The sequence below is a fragment of the Linepithema humile genome, chromosome 1 (genome assembly GCF_040581485.1).
Source record: "Linepithema humile isolate Giens D197 chromosome 1, Lhum_UNIL_v1.0, whole genome shotgun sequence".
Lineage (NCBI taxonomy): Eukaryota > Metazoa > Arthropoda > Insecta > Hymenoptera > Formicidae > Linepithema > Linepithema humile.
The window spans coordinates 33677651-33697558 of record NC_090128.1 but is presented as its reverse complement, the minus strand read 5'-3'; the positions used below and the strand labels follow the sequence as shown (position 1 = coordinate 33697558).

Here is a 19908-nt window from a genome sequence, read left to right as displayed (position 1 = left end):
GGAATAAAATAATTGATTTATTATACAGAGTTGCGCACAAAGCCGACACTACGCAACTGTAAAAGAAAAAAAATTATAAGCATAACAAAAAGAAATTACAATATTCGTAACGAATAATCTATTCCTCTTCGCATGTCTCTCTCTTTCTCAACTCGCGTCTGCTCGCTTCGGTTTCAATGACGTGGCGAAAGTCCAATGCTTTTCATCTTCCAATTAGATCGCTTGATCCATGATCTTTATACATGAATATGTGTCGGATAATACGTATTGCAAAGTGTTGCCGTACATACAATTTGTATAAAATTAATTTATTCTTTTATTTTTAACAACATGAAAGATTTTGATTGCACAAAGTGAATAAAATACTGCAACGCGACCTTGAACGCATACACTGTGGCAGTCGAGGCAGTGTAACTGGCAGTCGAATGTAACTGGTAAGGCTGACGAGTAACTGGAAAGTAGTTCCTTAGTTATTCACATACTTCTTAGTGAAGCCGTGTGAAGAAGACGTCGTGAAAATGTGGAACAGTTGGTGTACCAGTAAAGTGCGTCTTGTAGGCAAAACTGTTATTATAACGGGAGCGAATACAGGAATTGGGAAAGAAACCGCCAGAGATCTTTACAGAAGAGGTAATTTTACGACGTAATATTACAATTTCTAAATTTTTCAACAAGAATAAATAAATTCTTAAACCTATTTCTTGAATTTCTTAGAACTGATTTCTTACAATTAGATTTAATTTGATATTTTTATTTGATTTTTCCCTAAAAAAGAATAGAATTTTAAGCGACTTTTCTTAAAAAATAAAAAACGTGAGTGATTTATGCTATGAGTCTATCTTGCTGCGTGTTCTATTTTCTATGTATACACGATGATCTTTAATAATTTGTGACTGTCAATTTATCAAATTTCAATAGTAAAACTTTAGCAGAATATTTTTAAGACTTTAAACATGGAAAAAAAGATTATTTAAAAAAAAAATAAATTTATCTTATTTTTAGCTAATTGTAGCTAGCACTTGACGTCTAATCTATTTCTTATATTAATTAATATTAATATAAAATTATTACATTAATATACAGGGTGTCATGTAACTGGTGGTACAAGTGGGAAGGTGGTGATTCTACATGAAAAACTGAATCGAAAGTATAGAATAAAATTTTTTCATACGAGGTTTTGTTTCCAAGAAAAATGAGGTTGAAAGTTTATCGAGTAGGCGTGTACTTACTTAATCAAGTCTCAACTCAACGAATTTCACTATCTTTACTCTTTAATATTTTGAAAAACATTATGATACTACTTGATGTGTGTAAATACCGTCAATGTATGTTTTTTTTTGTATCATTCGTACTCTTCTCTTACGCTTATCGAATTGAGCTCTTAGTTTCTATTATATTGTCAATATGTCTATATGCAAGCTAGCAATCGTCTATAGCAATCGAGAGTATACGGACACGATTCGTGTATTAGATGTATGTAATGGCAAAACTTTGGCCGCAGTTAATTATTAATTATTGTAAAGACCGATATCATAATCGATCCATTTCCCAGAGAGAAATACAGGTCGAAGAAACGTCTATTAAATGTCTATTAGACATTTATAGACGTCTATTAGATGTCTATTAGACGTTTCTTCGACTTGTATTTCTCCCTGGGTTAGTCTTTACGAACATGAATAAAGATAATCTACAGTGAAATCCGTTGAGTTAAGACTTGATCAAGTGTACTCGATAAACTTTCAAAGTCATTTTTCTCGAAAACAAAACTTTGTATGAAAAAATTTTATTCTATATTATCGATTCAGTTTTTCATGTAGAATCACCACCTTTCCGCTTGTATCATTAGTTCCATAACCCTGTTTATAAATTACAAATAATTATTGTGTACGTAATTTTATTCATTTATTGAAATATAAAACTAAAAATGTGAACGATATTTTTAATCAGGTGCAAGAGTAATTTTGGCCTGCCGAGATGTGCAACGAGCAAATGATGCACTTGAAGATATAAAAAATAATCCACCTTCAAGGTATTTATAACTCGTTTGTGATTGAATAATTTGCAGGTTAATTGCAAATTCTTTATCCTTGTTTATTACTTCTGTATTACACATTTGTTTAATATTAATAAATGAGCAATGTGAGTAATTTGTGTTCCGCATTCAATTCTCTGAGCATTGCAGTATTTACATCTTTAAGTCTTAGATGATTTCAAGGACCGAAACTTAAGAAACTTGGAGGTATTGAAGTTACTTTAAACAAATTTTTACTTACTTTTACGCCAACTTTAAGTTTTTAAACACTATCATTAAGTTACTTCACATAAAGTTACCACTATTAAGTTAATTTTAGATACTTTTCATGAACTTTATGTTTTCAATAACTAAAGAGGCAAAAACTCAAAGATATTTTTGAAACTCTGAAATAACTTAAACAAAATTTAAAAATTTTTATAGTTACTTAAAAAAAACTTTAAAAATTTTTAAAGTTACTAAACAAAACTTTAATAAACTTTAGGCCAGTCTAAAGTAAATTTTTTTAAGGGTTGTTATTAAAATTTTTTAGTAAAAACTTCGATAGCTTTGCAAAGAGTTACATTGATTTCAAGTAGATAGTTAAATCTAATTGAGTAAGTCATAATTGTATTTGTTTATAAATAGGTCAAAGTTACCTATCGTCTACAACTAGTGGATTTATGCAAAGTGGATTATGTCGGCTTTATTTCGTAACAGAAACATTCGTGAAATCTATATTTTTAATTCTGATTCAATAAACTTTTGAGACAATTATTGCATGTAGAAAAATGTGGCAAGTATTGTGTAATAAAAAAAAGCGCATACTTTCAGAGCAGATAAGGAACAGTTTCAAGGTGAGCCAGGTGAGCTTGTGATCTATCAGCTGGATTTAAGCAAATTAAAGAGCGTTAAAGAATGCGCTGAAAAGTTATTAACATGGGAATCGGCCATTCATTTGCTGATAAATAACGCTGGCATAATGATGTGTCCGCAGGAAAAAACCGAAGATGGATTCGATTTACAGTTACAAACAAACTACATCGGCCACTTTCTTTTAACGCTCTTACTACTGCCAAAAATACAGGCATCTGCTCCTGGTTGTAGGATAGTGAATGTGTCATCGCGTGTTCAGTCTTGTATGTAAACTTTTGACAGTAAACATAATCCCAGCGAGAAGTGACCTATCAATCGACATCAAATCGATGTCTAATTGACGTCGAAATCATCGATATTACATCGTATTGATGTCGATTCGACATCAATTCAATGAGTCATTTCTCGTTGGGATTGCATCTAAGAATTAATTTTATTACTTTAAATATCGCATCTCCGCAAGAAAAGTGACACAAGTCAAAATTTTTTGAATTTTGTATTAGGTACGAATTATATTCTAAATACATCGGTCTTCAATCAGGAAAAATGAAAAGCTGTTGATTTCTGTGAATAGAGCTCAATGTGAAAAACAAGTTAAATTGAAATATTTCCCACGTGAGTCCGCTAGTGTCGCTATAACAATTCGAATAATGTTCTATTATATAATGAACTTCTAGTTCTATAAAGAACTTTCTTATTTCCTGAAGAATTTTATATTCTTGATTTGTGTCACTTTTTTGTGGGGATACGATATATCTACTAATAAGGCATATTTAGATTTTAATATAAAGTATCAACCATAGATATATTATATATAGATAGAGCTTTGTGAATCTTACGCCTGCCAAGATAAAATTATCTTTTCCTTCTTCGCGCATGTGCAATCACGCATTTATCTTCAAAAAACAGAAGTGTTTATCCATGACAGCCAAGGATATAACCTAATTTTATGTAAAAGTGCTGTATCTGCCGAGATAATTATACGAATGCGCATGCGCGAAGGAGGAAAAACCGTCATTATCTTGGCAGGTGTTGCATTATAGCAAAAATGGTCCAAAGCTCTATCCATTGAGTAAAAAAAAACAGGAGGGAGCGTTTGGTCGTAAAAGTGCGGACGGAAGTGACTATATAAAGTAGTCGCTCAAGATGGCCGCTCAAGGGCGCCAATATTGAATGACTTGTTATGTTTAATTAGGAAATAATGTACAATTAAAAGAAAATAACTATAATATGCAACAATAATACCAAATTTTAATGGCGTTTTTCATTGGGATTGCACTCGTGCAGTATTTCCATAAGAGCAATGTTAAAATCTAAAATCTAAATTTATATTAAATCCTTCGTCCTTACAAAAATTTATCCATGCATTTCTTTAATCCGGATTTTTCGGAAACCTGTTTGTGAGTGAAAATTATTTAGTAATTATTGTGAATCTACAAGTTCACAATACTATACATATGATTATAATCTCCAAAATAAAAATCTCATTATTGTTGATAATACTAACCGATGAAACGTTATTCCATGATTTCGAGCTGCTGCTGTTATGCCACAAGCTCTACAGTATACCATTTTGATCGTTTATTTCCATACACTGTTGCATAAAAGACTATACACTGCATATTAATGCGTACGGCGTACGGTATGCCGCTTGCCGCTATGCTCGAGCATTCCCTCTCACTTTCAAAAAGTGGTCGCTCAAGATGGCTGCCATGACGTACATCCGTCCGCGGATTTACCTAGTCCTGGCTAGTATATGCTCCCTCCTGTTTCTTTTTACTCAATGGCTCTATCTATATGTAATATATCTATGGTATCAACACACACTGCATGTTTACTAAGAAACTCGGCAAATTTGCAGTACTAATAGATATATAAAATCATGTCATTTTACAAAAATTATACAATTTTATCTCTTATTGTAAAAATATATCTTTATTTTATATTTTATATCTTATTATATCCGGGAATTTTTATCTATAATGATAAGATTCCAAATTATTCTTTAATAAAAAATTACTTTATACTTAATAATAGTTATAATTTATAACTATAATAATAATTATTATATCAATTATTATAACTAATAATAGTTATAATAATTGATATTAATGACTGTTATTCTATTGCAGATGGTGTTATACATGAAGACCTAAATTTGGAGAAAACATACACTCCTTTAAAAGCTTACTCGCAAAGTAAATTGGCGAATGTATTGTTCACCAGAGAACTCGCTCGTCGATTAAAAGGTAGGTAAAAATAATTATTAGATAATAAATTAAATATTATATGTTAGATTGTTAGATGACACATTAAAAATTATAAATTGTGTGAATTGTAAGGATTGCACTAGTTTAGATATGTTTTCAGGAACAATTTTTTATATAATTATATAAATTATGCAATATAATAGGGAAATTTTTGTTTTACATTGTTAATTTATAAAAAAATAAGAGATTTTTTTATAGAGAGATTGTTGTAAGAATTATTTTATAAACAGAAATTTATTTTCCAGAGGCGAATATCAACGGGATAAATGTGTATTCCTTGCACCCCGGCATTATACACACAGAGTTAGGTCGACATTTTCACAAAACAGTATTTCCCGGGGCAAGCGTTGTTTTTCACTGGCTTCGCTGGCTGCGACCATTCGTAAAAAATCCTGAGGAAGGTGCGCAAACGACATTGTATTGTGCAGTGGACGAGAAGACAGCAGATGAAACTGGTTTCTATTACACGTAAGATGAAGTTTAAGAAGAAAGCAACAGGATAACAAAAGTATTTGCATATTATACAAGGATATATAGCCATACATTTTCTTATATTTTTGTCTTGATATGAGACATAAAGAACATTAACGAGATAATTTGTTTAAATAAAAACGATGCATTTTAATGGATATATTTTATAATTCTTTTTTATGTAAAATTATTTATAAAAAAATATGCAAATACTTTGTTTTATTTATTGTACATTCTATAAAGTCCATCAATAAATGCAATAAAATTTAACTCTATAATATTTTAAAATGTTTCATATAATATACTTTTATCAAAAAATAAATGATCTTACGTTGTCGTTTATCAGAAATTTAGTTGTATAATATTATTAACGTCTGAGCGAATATTTATATTTTAATATATTTTTTCGCACAATATTTTTATATTGTATTGTATTTTTTTGCAGAGAATGCCGCGTTGCGATTTCACAGTGGAAGAAAAAAGATGAGCAAATTGCTAAAGAACTATGGGATAAAACCTGTCAGCTTTTGCATTTGGAACCCGATGAAAATCTTGCTGTATTTTTAAAAACTGTTTCGCGTCAAATTGAATGATGTGTTTTTCGTAGAAATTTATACTGAAAAACAATCCAAATTCATGATTAATAATATGATAATGTCTATTATCGATGGTTTAAACAAATATCATTAAAATTACAAAGATACGATTTTAATTATTAAAATTATAATAATGCTATAAAAAATTATTCAAATATATTACATATTTGAGATGATATCGGTTTTATAGCATAAATTAATATTATTCAAATTTCCAGATGTGGATCTACAATAGATTTGCATAGTGGTGTCGGCAAAGAGACTAACAGAGATTTCTATAAGAGATAAACATTAATATATAATCTACTAACATCTAAGATAAAAGTGACAATTTATATGTGCGTAATAATTTCTAATTAAATAACTGTTTAAAAACGTATTTTCAAAAAAACGTTTATATAGGTCGTTGCTCGTAAAATGCAATTTGTAAGCGTAAACTTAAAATAATTAATTTTTAGTCGTCGCAAATGCAAAAAATTGAAGTTAATTCGATAAGCATATCTTGAGTACAGTCACAGTAGTATTTTGTGTTATTTGACATTTTTGCGTGTTTTTTAAGATGTTCAAAGATCATTTAAGAAATTATATATTTATCAAAAAATTATCAGGTTTACCAAAAAATTATAATGTGAAAAGGTTATATTTATTACATATTAGTATTCTTGGGAACTACATTATTTGTCACTTTGACTAAGGCACTAGATATGTAGGTATTCTCATCCGCCATTTTGGTTCCTATTAGATGGAGAATTATAGCGTATACAGGGTGACACTTATAGCGTTTTCGATTATACAGGATTTGAACGACCCAGGGTTGGTTAATGACGTCATTGCAACCTCTCCACCAATGAAAGACTTGCATTTATAGTAAAATAGTAATTGATCAACCCTGGGTCGTTCAAATCCTGTATAATCGAAAACGCTATTAAAGACTGCCCACTAAGTACATAGCGTTATTCCTTGCCAAAAAATGAGTCGAAAAAAGTCCTGAATCATTTTTAATAATTGACGTGTTACACATGTACGCTATACTATACTATATACGCTATAATTCTCCATCTAGTAGGAACCAAAATGGCGGATGAGAATACCTACATATCTAGTGCCTTACTTTGACTATGAAAATATGGACCGCTAGAGTCAACTTCACGTTGGTAGCCAAGATATGTGGCGACACTGTGTGGCAACGGGGCCGCGAATAATTAATCCATACTATAGTATTAGCGTTTTCGATTATACAGGATTTGAACGACCCAGGGTTGATCAATCACTATTTTACTATAAATGCAAGTCTTTCATTGGTGGAGAGGTTGCAATGACGTCATTAACCAACCCTGGGTCGTTCAAATCCTGTATAATCGAAAACGCTATATGCGTGTCAAAGATGCGTGGTGTTTAGTGCATGATATCAGTTTGAATTTTTGACAGTAATTTAAATATATAAAATGGTGTTATATTGTTTTGTGGAAGGTTGCGAATCGAGGAAATAAAAAAGAGGAAATAAATGACTCCAGCTTGCAGTTTTACGAGTCTAATCCTTGCATCTTTCTTACGTACTTTGAATTTCTTTGAAAAAAATATACAATGAAACTTGTACAAAACTCAATTATAGAAAAAAATGACTTCAAATATTGGAATATTTGTAATAAATTTTTTTCTTTCCAAAAATTTTCAATATTTAGGAAACACTTAAGAGGATGCTGGAGTTCTGTTTTACCACATGAATGCTGTATTTTTCCTGACTTTTTTCTAACAAATACAGCTTTTTTCTGCCTGCATAGAATTAAAAATCCTTTTGCAGGATTAAAGAGCACACAAAAAGGGAATTCGCGTTGGTCGAAAAAATTCGGAAAAATAAAGTTATTTATAACATTAATTTTTATTGACATACTCTTAGGATAACATGTCTTTTAGAGCTATTAATTTTAGCTTTTTATAAAAATTTAACGATTTAAATACACCGAATAAGAGCAGCGCAAATTGCGGATTGCAGAATAGAATGTTATGGAACCATTAGAATTGGGCTGAAAAGTCTAATGTAAAAAATATTCTTGTCCGACTATTTTTACATACGTGTGCGTCCAATATCGTATAACAGATGAAAAAATAACAGAAGATTAGTTCCAGGATAATATCAGAGAGGCGCTATACAATAATATGCGAATATATACACGCACCACACATACGCATACACAATACATTCATACTTATAGCGTTTTCGATTATACAGGATTTGAACGACCCAGGGTTGGTTAATGACGTCATTGCAACCTCTCCACCAATGAAAGACTTGCATTTATAGTAAAATAGTGATTGATCAACCCTGGGTCGTTCAAATCCTGTATAATCGAAAACGCTATTAGATTATGACTTATGCCGATAATATCACTCTCATTTTTAGTTCCATCGAAATGATGGCGCTTTCGCGTCGGAGTTCGTCAGGCACTCCAGCATCCTCTTAAGAAAATAATATCTCGAATTTTTCCCGATGTTCTTGTTATACGAACTGTTTAAGTAAATCAATATAATTATTTTTAATATTTTTTAATGAAATATGAATAATGCATATCAAATAAAAAATATAATTGTACAAATAATATTTCTTTTAGATGCTAGAGTGATTTTGGCCTGCCGGAATGCGAGAAAAGCAAAAGATACAGTAAAAGATATAAAGAATAATTTATTTTTCAAATACTATAAATAAATTATATATGATGCTACATATAACAGTAGACTGTAGTATAAAAGAAACGTTTTCTGTGAGTGCTTAATTGCATGTTAAAAACGTAGAAATTGGCTGAACGTTGCAAATATATTCAAATATTGCATTAGTTCCCTTAAGAAAATTTACTTTCGACTGGCTTAAAGTTTTGTTTAGTAACTTTAAAAATTTGAAAAGTTCTTTTAAGTAACTATAAAAATTTTAATTTTTGTTTGTTATTTCAGAGTTTTTAAATTTGAGTTTTTGCTTCTTTAGTTATTGAAGACATAAAGTACATGAAAAGTATCTAAAAGTTTATGTGAAGTAACTTAATGGTGGAGTTTAGTAACTTAAAGTTGACGTAAAAGTAAGTAAAAGTTTGTGTAAAGTAACTTCAAGGCTTCAAAGTTTCTTAAGTTTTGGCCCTTGAAATCATTTAAGACATAAAGTTGTAAATATTGCAATGCTCAGAGAATTGAATGTGAAACGCAAATTACTCACGTTCAGGCGCGGATTTAGGTATGGGCTTAATGGGCTATAGTCCAGGGCGGCAATATATAGGGGCGGCAGAATCAGATTCGTATATGTTGCATTTGGAATTTATTTTACACATTAGGCTGTATTAGATTAAAAGTTACGTTTGGAAGTCATTCATGCTCAGATCGCGTTATAAATTTCTTGTAAACATTCTAATTTTCACTGCTCTTTAGGTCCATGATACTAGAAATCAGTCTGAAATCTCGATCGAAAAACATATAGCCAATAAAATTGCCGTTTTTCCATAAAAACTGCAATTTGATTATACATTTCTCGGACCAATTTGCAGCATCGTGGACATAGACTTTTACATAAGGAGCGGCAGCTATTTTTTAGCCTCAAGCGGCAAATATGTAAATCTGCGTCTGCTCACGTTGCACATTTATTAGCATTAAACATATATGTAACACAGAAGTAGTAAACAAGGAAAAAGAATTTGCAAGAATTTGCAAGATTTTGCAATTAACTTGCAGTTTAAATGCAAATTCTTTTTCCTTGTTTATTATTTCTGTTAACACATTTGTATTTACTAATATTAATATTAGGAAAATTTACTATATATAGTAAAACTATAAAAAAATAAATTAAGAACACTTTTTCATTTATTAAAAACATTTTTTAAAGTTTTTGAAGAGTAAATTTTATTTTAAAGTGTCCAAATTTACTCTTCAAAACTTTTAAAAAGTTTTATTGTAAATTAAAAAGTTTTCTTAAATTATTTTTGTTAAGTTTTAAATAGTAAATTTTCCTAAGGACTTATGCGTATGTCCGTCATTATAAATATTTTCAACGAAATTAATGAGATATTGGCAGCAACAGCTAGACAACGATAATAGCTGCAAGCTATTATCTACATTATTATTGTTGCTCCAATACATATATCGTATTACAAAAATGAAAGAAAAAACATTTGTAAAAGTAATTACGTTTTGCGTCAATGGTCAATACACAAGAAAAATCAATGACAAGTTAGGTAAACTTGCGACCTATCAGCTAGATCTTTGCAGCTTGAAAAGTTTGAGAGGGAATGTACTAACAATTCATTGACAAAAAAACAAATAATGTTAAAAAATAATGTTTAAAAAAGCGATAATTTTTGAGTTTTTACTTTGAAAATGACCTTGTCGCCAATCAGCATGGTCATATTCGTAATCAGCGCGAAAATACAATAAAAAACGTAGTTTGAAGCAAATCGGAGATGTGGCATTTTCGGAACTTCACCCTTTATTTCTATTTATTTCTTTTATTATAAAATTTGTTATCTTTTTTTAATCTTAATTTTAAATCAATTCGAATTTTTCTTGCTTTACAGAATGTGGCAGCGCTGGATCGTAACTTTTTACATTGTTTCAGTGAGAAAAGTGGGGATAGTTAACAGTCCAGAGATATAAAGTGAAAGGCAATCAATGTGTGTCCGTTTTTTATTGTGTCCGATTGGCACTGTGTCCGATCAGGAAATATCCAAGTATCTGATCGGCAGTGTGTGCTCTTTTTGACTACATTTAATAAGTACTACGTACCTGTAAAATTTCATCAAAATCGAGCATGGATCAGATACTAAAGTCTTAATATAATCAAGATTCTATCTATTTTATTATTTTACTATAAAACTACATATTAAAAAATAGCTTTTTTAGCCCAAAACTGGGTGTTGGTTGTTCAATAAAGAAAAGTTAACAATTAGTTAATTCATATGTTTCGGCTCATTTTATTTGGCCATCTTTAGTGAACGATAATTAACAAAAGAAAGTTACATAGAATTAATGAAAATACGTATACGCCGCAAGGTTATCGCATTTTGTTTACGAAATTCGGCCGTTGACGCTAAGTCTATATAAAATTGGAAATGTCGGAATTCTTTTTTAAAAAACTAATCTTACTTGTGTTGTCTTAGATATATAAAAAAATTTTTCACATGACGCTGTGTACCGGTCTAGATAGTTAACGCACCTATCCACTTCAACGGTCGAGTATGTTTGAACTCTCGAACTAATGTGCTTTGACTTGTGAAGCGTCTCGCAATGATTCCACATCTTTTCCCCTTCCTTTTATTTTATTTTTTTTTTTTAACTCAGTTCTCACTCGATAGATACACAATTAAGGTGACACTCATAAAAGTCTTTAACTGTCGAGGAACTCAGCCTTTCAATCTGATTTCGATCAGACCACTGACAATCTGACTGCTTTACACATGACAGAATTTGTGCATCGAGGGTGTCCGCCCAGTCGTCTACCTCTACATATCTCCATGTATATGCATCTTTTTGTTTTTTAAAAAGGCGTATACGTATACGTATTTTCATTAATTCTATGTAACTTTCTTTTTGTTAATTATCGTTCACTGAAGATGGCCAAATAAAATGAGCCAAAACGTATGAATTAACTAATTGTTAACTTTTCTTTATTGAACAACCAACACTCAGTTCTGGGCTAGAAAAGCTATTTTTTAATATGTAATTTGTTAATTAAAAAAGTCCAAATAGATAATTTCTTTAATTTAATTAATTTTATTATAAGTTATAAAATTATAATTTTAACTAACAAATTCAAAATGCTATTCATTCTTCCAGAGCAAAACTCGTTAACATCTTTCAATCAATTTTTATAGTGGATTCATTATCTTCATCTAATCTCTTATTTACTGCATACTTTTCATGACATATGATGATTTATACAGGGTAAGGTAATACATAAAAAGAATCACTTAAATCCCTTTTTTTGTTCTTTTTAAGATACAAGAAAATGTTTCAGGCAAAAGTTTTTTTATTTAAAAAAACACATTATGTGGTGTTATTTTTTTGGTTGTTGTTCTTTAATGTTCATCTTCCATTAATTAGAAACTAAAATATATTAATGTTTATTAAGAAAAGCTGTCATTTTGTGCTAAAAACTGAAGGATTTATAAGTTGCCTTAGACATCTTATTAGATAGCCCCTTGGATTGCGCGCATTACGAGAACTAATATATTTACTTATTTTACTACGCTGCATCGATAATTTATTATTCATGAAGTACATGTGCAGTATCTGCTAGTATCTACATCAAGCGTTTATTTTGCAATAAATAATAAGCAACTAAGGAAATACATTTTTATTCTAAGATACAAAGTTCGGCTAATTATTCCTCCTATCTTAAGGAAATATTAACGTTTCAAGGACTAGAAAAAATCTATTATTAGATAGCCTCTTGGATTGCGCGCATTACGAGAACTAATATATTTACTTATTTTACTACGCTGCATCAATAATTTATTATTCATGAAGTACATGTGCAGTATCTGCTAGTATCTACATCAAGCGTTTATTGTGCAATAAATAATAAGCAACTAAGGAAATACATTTTTATTTTAAGATACAAAGTTCGGCTAATTATTCCTCCTATCTTAAGGAAATATTAACGTTTCAAGGACTAGAAAAAATCTATTATTAGATAGCTTCTTGGATTGCGCGCATTACGAGAACTAATATATTTACTTATTTTACTACGCTGCATCGATAATTTATTATTCATAAAGTACATGTGCAGTATCTGCTAGTATCTACATCAAGCGTTTATTTTGCAATAAATAATAAGCAACTAAAAAAATACATTTTTATTTTAACAATAAGATACAAAGTTCGGCTAATTATTCCTCCTATCCTAAGGAAATATTAACGTTTCAAGGACTAGAAAAAATCTATCATAATAAATTTTGTTTTCTTAAAAACTATACGGACGATTTATCTCAAACTTCATACACATAATAATACATATTTTATTTATAAACAGTAATTTTTTTAAGTCAAAATAATAAAAATTGTAATAGTTATAAAAATATTAGCGCGACGTTTCCGAGCGTTCATCGTCTTACGGCTCCCATAAAATCTGGATACTCAGTGATTTGAAATAAAAAACAAACAAGATTATTAATCTACAGATGTTTGGTTATTTCTTGTAACAAAGTTACAACCGTTTGAAAATTGTCTTTTGTTCAACCATAGTCAAGTAATCCTTTAACATTTTTGAAGAGTATAACAAAAAGTGGACCTAAAGAAATATGATATTTTGTAAAAATTCAAATACGCGATTATAAAGTTTATAAAATATCATACAACTTTTATTGGGAACATGTTTTTATATCTCTTAAAGTTTTGATGATATTCTCTCAAAATCAAATATACCGCTTTAGCTTGTAGGGGTTGTTTCAATCTCTAAACGTGCGAGAACGTAGATAAAAAATTATATATAAGTCTCTTATTTTGAGTTACTCTACATATTCAAAGCCCGTAAAAATCGAAGACGGACATTTGCGTCATTTTCCTTGTAAGTGTACATGTTTTAGCGATTTAATGTTGACATTATAGAATTAAAGAGAATTGTTGCATTCTGTAATTGCAACGTTTCAAAAAATGTTTTAAATAGTTATAGAAGACTATCCATCTGTAAAATTATATTAACATATTCAGGACCAGTCATTTGATTCGTATGTTTACTAGGCATACGCTATATGCGCGCTATTTATAGTATTAATTACAAAAATACATATTATAACGCTGAGAAGACACTTTGAATATTTTCTATAAAACATAAAAGTACTAAAAAAATACCTGTACTAATTTTCCGTTAGAATATGCAACTTTTGCAATAATACCGCTCGATAACACAAAGTAACGCACAGTCCGCATCGAAATAACCAATCAAAATCGCGGAAAAGATACTACAAGTTGAATGCAAGTATCAACTTTACATGACTTTTTTGACATAGGATTTATATGTAATCCTTTTCAAGCGTTTGTATAAAAAACGTGATGATTAATCCGTCATCCTGCCGTCAAAATGTCTGCAATATCACTATATCTTTTTCCTCTTTTATTCAATTTTCTACACAAGGAAAATACACAAGAAAAATGATTCATTAAGTGAAACATTATATTATAACATTATATGAGTAAAACATTAAATATTATCAACACGGATGCACAACAAGAATCTATATTACATTTATATCTAATCTGAAACAGCTAGTCGCCGACATCTTAACAAAGCAGATCGAAACAAGAATAAATATATCATAACGGAATAGTGTGAATTACAATTATGTAAATAAAACAAGTTTTTTTATCTATAAATATGTTCAAAGTACTATAGCCATCAAAAATAATTTTTATTAAAAAAATTATTTGTCCAGGCAAGTATGAAGCTATATAATGGCATGTTTCTTTTAGCAGAAATATTCGTGCTTCTTTTCAAAGTTCTCTATTACATCTGTGAGAGTGTATATAAATTATTTGCTCCAGTAAAGGAAAAAAGTGTGGCTGGTGAAATTGTTCTGGTATATACAAAATTTACAACATATGTATAGCTATAGAAAAAATTTGTCATCAATAGATATTGCAATAGGTAACAGGTGCGGGTCGCGGTATAGGAAAAGAATTAGCAATTGGTTACGCCTTGTTAAAAGCCACAGTAGTATGTTGGGACATCAATGAAGAAACCAACCAACAGACAAAGAACGAGATTAAAAAAATGGGAACAGACTCTGTACATGCATATCGGTTAGCTAATAATCTCTGTTTCTTACGAATATCTGATAATATAAAAAATATTTAGATAATTTGTCTGTGCATTATAAGCTAAATATTCCATACTGATTAAATTATGGTCACATTTTACAGATGCGATGTGACAAACAGAGAAGAAGTCTTCAAGATGGCCGAAAAAGTAAGAACAGAAGTGGGCGACGTTACTATTTTAATTAATAATGCTGGCCTAGGAATTGTTAAAACACTTCTAAATTATAGCGACGATGAAATTACGCGAACCATAAATGTGAATGTTATTGCGCATTATTGGGTAAGTAACATATCTCGCAGCACATCTATTTAGAAGCTGTAAAATGTATGAAATAATTGTTAATGTGCTTTATACTATTATATGTTTGGAAATAATTATAAATAGCTAAATTAACTCGTAATTGAAGTACAAGTTGAAAGCTCTACAGAAGCTTAATAAGGTATTGCTATTATTCAAGGGGAAATTATTTTCAGATGTTGCGTGCATTCTTACCAAGCATGATTGAAAGCAACCATGGTCATGTCGTTGCGTTGTCATCAGGATTAGGAATTGCAACGTCAATATATTCGACAGTTTACTCTCCTACAAAATTCGCAGTCAGAGGTAATTCAACTCATATTAAGAGATTACAATCTTTCGTATAGTAATTTAATATATATTTAGAATAATTTATAATGTATAATTATCCCAGCAAACACTAATCAACAGTAACATAACAGTAATGTTATAATTTCCCACTCAACACTGTTGCTGTTATGCATCGTGTGTTTGTTGGGATATCTTTAAGTATTTAGTACAAGCTATAGAATGTTGCTAATGCTGCTCATGTTGATAATATCCTAACTTGTGATATGTATATTTCAGCACTTATGGAGGCTGTTAATGAAGAATTGCGTTTATCTAGTAAGGGAAAATCTTTGATTAAATTCACTACCGCTTTCCCAACTGTAGTGTTTAACAGAATGTTTAAAAAGCCAATAATAAAGTAAGTATTTAAGAATATGTCGTTATAATAAATATTTTACGCCAGAACAATATTATAAATTATAATTTTTTTAAATTTAATTATATTTTTGTCAATATAGATTTCCCAGTTTGGTAAGTCCACTATATCCAAAAGAAGCTGCTTCACTAATAATTGATGCGCAAAGAAAAAATTACAGAGAAAGAGGTATACCTTTTCGTGTGATACCATTATTATCGTTCCTTAGGTAAATAGCATAAATAGCGATTCAATCAATATATATTAATAATAATCATAATATTTGCAAATAAAATATTGCAAAATATAATAAAACATAAACAGTTGCAACTAATACATAATGTAAAATTATAATTTTTATGTTCACATTCTCTATATATAAAAAAAATATTATTTTTGTTGTAGAAATTTTCCGAACAAAGCACAAGAATGCATAAAAGATTTCGTTAATCTTAGTGTCGAACCAGATAATTAAAAAAGCAATGTCATGCAATTTGCAATTACATTGAAAATATAACAAATGTGTGTGGTTTGTTAAATATCTGTTTAATTTTATAACATAATCACTAACAAATACATATGTATGTACTTAAAATCATGTGTACTTGAATACCCAGTCAGCAAAGTCTGTTCGAACAGATATTGCCAAACGTCTACTACAAATTTTTGTCAACAAAAGAACTGCAGATTGTATACAAAACCTGTTACATTAGATGATGATAGCAGAATGTCAGCAGAAATATTAAAACACCTACTGACATAATTTGACAGCAGAAACCGAGCAGGATTACTCGGAATTATTACAGCAGATTGATGGCAGAAACCGAGTAGGACCTGCGCAACACAAGTTTGATGTCAGATTGACGACAGAAATAGAGCAGGATCTGTGCAACGCAGTTTGATGTCAGATTGGCGGCAGAAATCGAGCAAAATCTGCGCAGTGCAATTTGATGTTGTTTGCCGCTATGTGGCGTGTTTCTTAATATACAAGGTGTCCGGCAATTGCTGAATCACGTCTCGGGTGTAAGTAGAGCGGGTTAAACCAAGTAGAAAAGTCCTCTACCATTTTGCGATTTTTAATTAAAATTTTAATTTAAAAATATCGGCCAATTCGCGCGGCGAGAAGAGACCCGTGGCGATACAGCTTACTGTTATTTAGTTACTAAGCGCGCGATAAATCGTTGGGAGGAGCGCTCTACAAATGACAACGGCAACATACGAGCGGTGCGTAACGCTAGATTTAGAGCACTAAAGATGTAGGTATTCTCACGTCTGCGCCATTTTTGGTTCATTCCCCCACTCTTTGCCCTCTCGCCCATTTACCGCTGAGCTAAGAAATTTATCTTACTTCTAACTTCTGTTAGCTCAGCGGTAAATGGGCGAGAATAATACTCACGTTTATAGTGCCTTACTAGATCCTTGCGTCCTAGCGATCACGTAACAATGGGCTGTCTCTTCTCGCCGCGCGCTTAGACTCGCGCGAATTGGCCGATATTTTAAAATTAATTCCTCATTAATTATTGCGAAAATCGCAAAATGGTAGAGGATTTTTCTATTCGGTTTAACCCGCTCTATCTGCACTCGAGAGGTAATTCAGCATTTACCGAACACCCTGTATAAACTCGTACTCAAGATTCATCTACAGTGCATATAAAGTGTGGCCAGTGGCTTAATTAAGCTTATCAGTTTAATACAATAATCTGATACAATTCCTATAGAAGATTCAGAATATTAAACTGATTTTTGAAATTAAAAATCCGCCGCGAGTTGACCCAATATTGCAGTGATTTCAGGATTAAGCCTAATAAATTTATTAAAACATAAGTATTTTTTTTGTCCCATTAAAGCAAATATATATTACATACTTTGCATACCTTACTTACTATTTTTAATAAGCAAAACGAGAAATATAAAATTGTAATAAAGCATTTAAATCTCGCTATTCCATTTAAATTGTGACGGCAGGTTCTGTTAGATTTTTGCCAACACCCTGGTGAAAAAAATTCTTTGAATTTCTCGGAAAATATGTTAGAAAAAAATCTGAAAATGTTCCTGAAAATGTCCGTAATTTCGAACATGTTGTAGAGTTTTTCTGAGAAATTTTCAGTGTAATTTCAGAGACTTTCTGATTAACTTAGCGATTTTCAAAGATTTTTGTAAAATTTGTTACAGTATATTCAGAAACTTTCAAACACATGGAAATGATTTTCACACTAATCGCTGACATTTTCAGACATTTTCAGAGAAATTTTTTTACCAGAGGTATCTAAAATACACATCAAAATATTAAATTTATTTTTATTATAGTAGAAAAGAAACATTGTAATCTTACAACAGAGTGGAATGATAAAATATCATGTATATGTTATAACAAATAAATCACTTTTCCACTGACATTATACACAACTTTGCAGAAAGTAAATTATTTTATGATTTTTGAATGTGTAGTGCAGTTTAAAACGCACAGTCAAAATATGTCTATATTTTTAAAATAATAGTTCCGATTTTTCATGAATCACAGTGATTTTATAAAATATATTATTTTAACAGTTTTTATTGGACTGTACTTTAGACAATGTTATATTTTGCCATTTTTCTCTGTTATAAAACAACAATGTTTCTTTTCTACTGTAATAGAAATACATTTCCAATTTTGATATGTATTTTAAATACCAAGCTAAGCACATAAAATAAAACTAATTTTAAATATTTAAAAGAAACATATATTGAAACAGATTATTGCAAGTCGCAAAATTAATGTTGTTTTTTTTATCAAGATTTTTTTACAAATGGTAGACACAAGAAATTAAAAATATCTTTATATTTCATGCTTTAGAAATAAAAAATGTGGTATATATCATATACATTTATTATAAAAACAGTATACAAAATGGTGTTAATTTTTTACATAGATATTTTGATATGAATATAGATAATATGGAGCATATAATATATACAGGGCGTTTCATAATGTCCGTGCCAACGTTTGTGTGCGGGTAGAGTGCGGTAAACTGAATAGAAAAGTCTTTTACCGTTTTGCAATTTTCGCAATAATAATTGAGATATTAATTAAAAAGGATTGACGAATAATTACGCGTTGGGCGCGGCTAGATCATGGGCTGTGCACTCTAGGCGTGACAGCAACAAGGATCGCACGGCAACGAAAAATGACAACGCGTATTACTCCTGCTCTCACCATGCGTTGTTATTTTTCGTTGCCATGCGATCCTCGTTGCTGTCACGCCTGCAGGTTAATTGTAAATTCTTTTTCCTTGTTTATTACTTTTGTATTACACATCTGTTTAGTGCTAATAAATGTGCAATGTGAGTAATTTGTGTTCCACATTCAATTCTCTGAGCATTGCAGTATTTACAACTATAAGTCTTACAATTAGATGATTTCAAGGACTGAAACTTAAGAAACTTATTTCTTCTATTAATTAATATTAGTATAAAATTATTACATTAATATACAGGGTGTCATGTAACTGGTGGTACAAGCAGGAAGATAGTGATTTTACATAATTAACTGAATCGAAAATGCAGAATAAAATTTTTTTATACGAGATTTTGTTTCCGAGAAAAATGATTTTAAAAGTTTATCGAAGCATGTATTTGATCAAGTCTTAACACAACGGATTTCACTGTAGATTATCTTTATTTATGTTCGTAAACACTAAATGGATTGATTAAGATCGGTTTTTAATAATAATTATTTACGTATTTTTTAGTTTAGAGTTTTTAGTTAATTTTTTGCATTATATAAAATATATGTACAATGTACATTGTAATTTAATATAATTAAATAAAAACTATTTTTTATATAAAAATTAGTAAAAAAGTGTACAATAGAACTTGTACAAAACTCAATAGAGAACAATGACTTCAAATATTGGAATATTGTAATAAAT

General features: G+C 30.2%; 2 protein-coding genes across 2 annotated transcripts; both read left to right on the top strand.

Moving 5' to 3' along the window:
* The first annotated feature begins 345 nt into the window (after positions 1–345).
* Positions 346–7759, top strand: LOC105673325 (retinol dehydrogenase 11-like). Its single transcript, XM_067360987.1, has 6 exons — positions 346–630; positions 1948–2029; positions 2846–3150; positions 5020–5136; positions 5403–5625; positions 6074–7759. Exons 1-6 carry the CDS (start codon positions 519–521, stop codon positions 6219–6221), a joined length of 987 nt encoding a protein of 328 aa, XP_067217088.1. The 5' UTR covers positions 346–518; the 3' UTR covers positions 6222–7759.
* A 6469-nt stretch (positions 7760–14228) lies between these two features.
* Positions 14229–17471, top strand: LOC105668045 (short-chain dehydrogenase/reductase family 16C member 6-like). The gene is made up of 6 exons (XM_067361050.1): positions 14229–14996; positions 15117–15294; positions 15489–15618; positions 15880–16000; positions 16101–16226; positions 16403–17471. The coding sequence occupies exons 1-6, from the start codon at positions 14968–14970 to the stop codon at positions 16470–16472; spliced, it is 654 nt and encodes a 217-aa protein (XP_067217151.1). The 5' UTR covers positions 14229–14967; the 3' UTR covers positions 16473–17471.
* The last annotated feature ends 2437 nt before the right edge of the window (positions 17472–19908 follow it).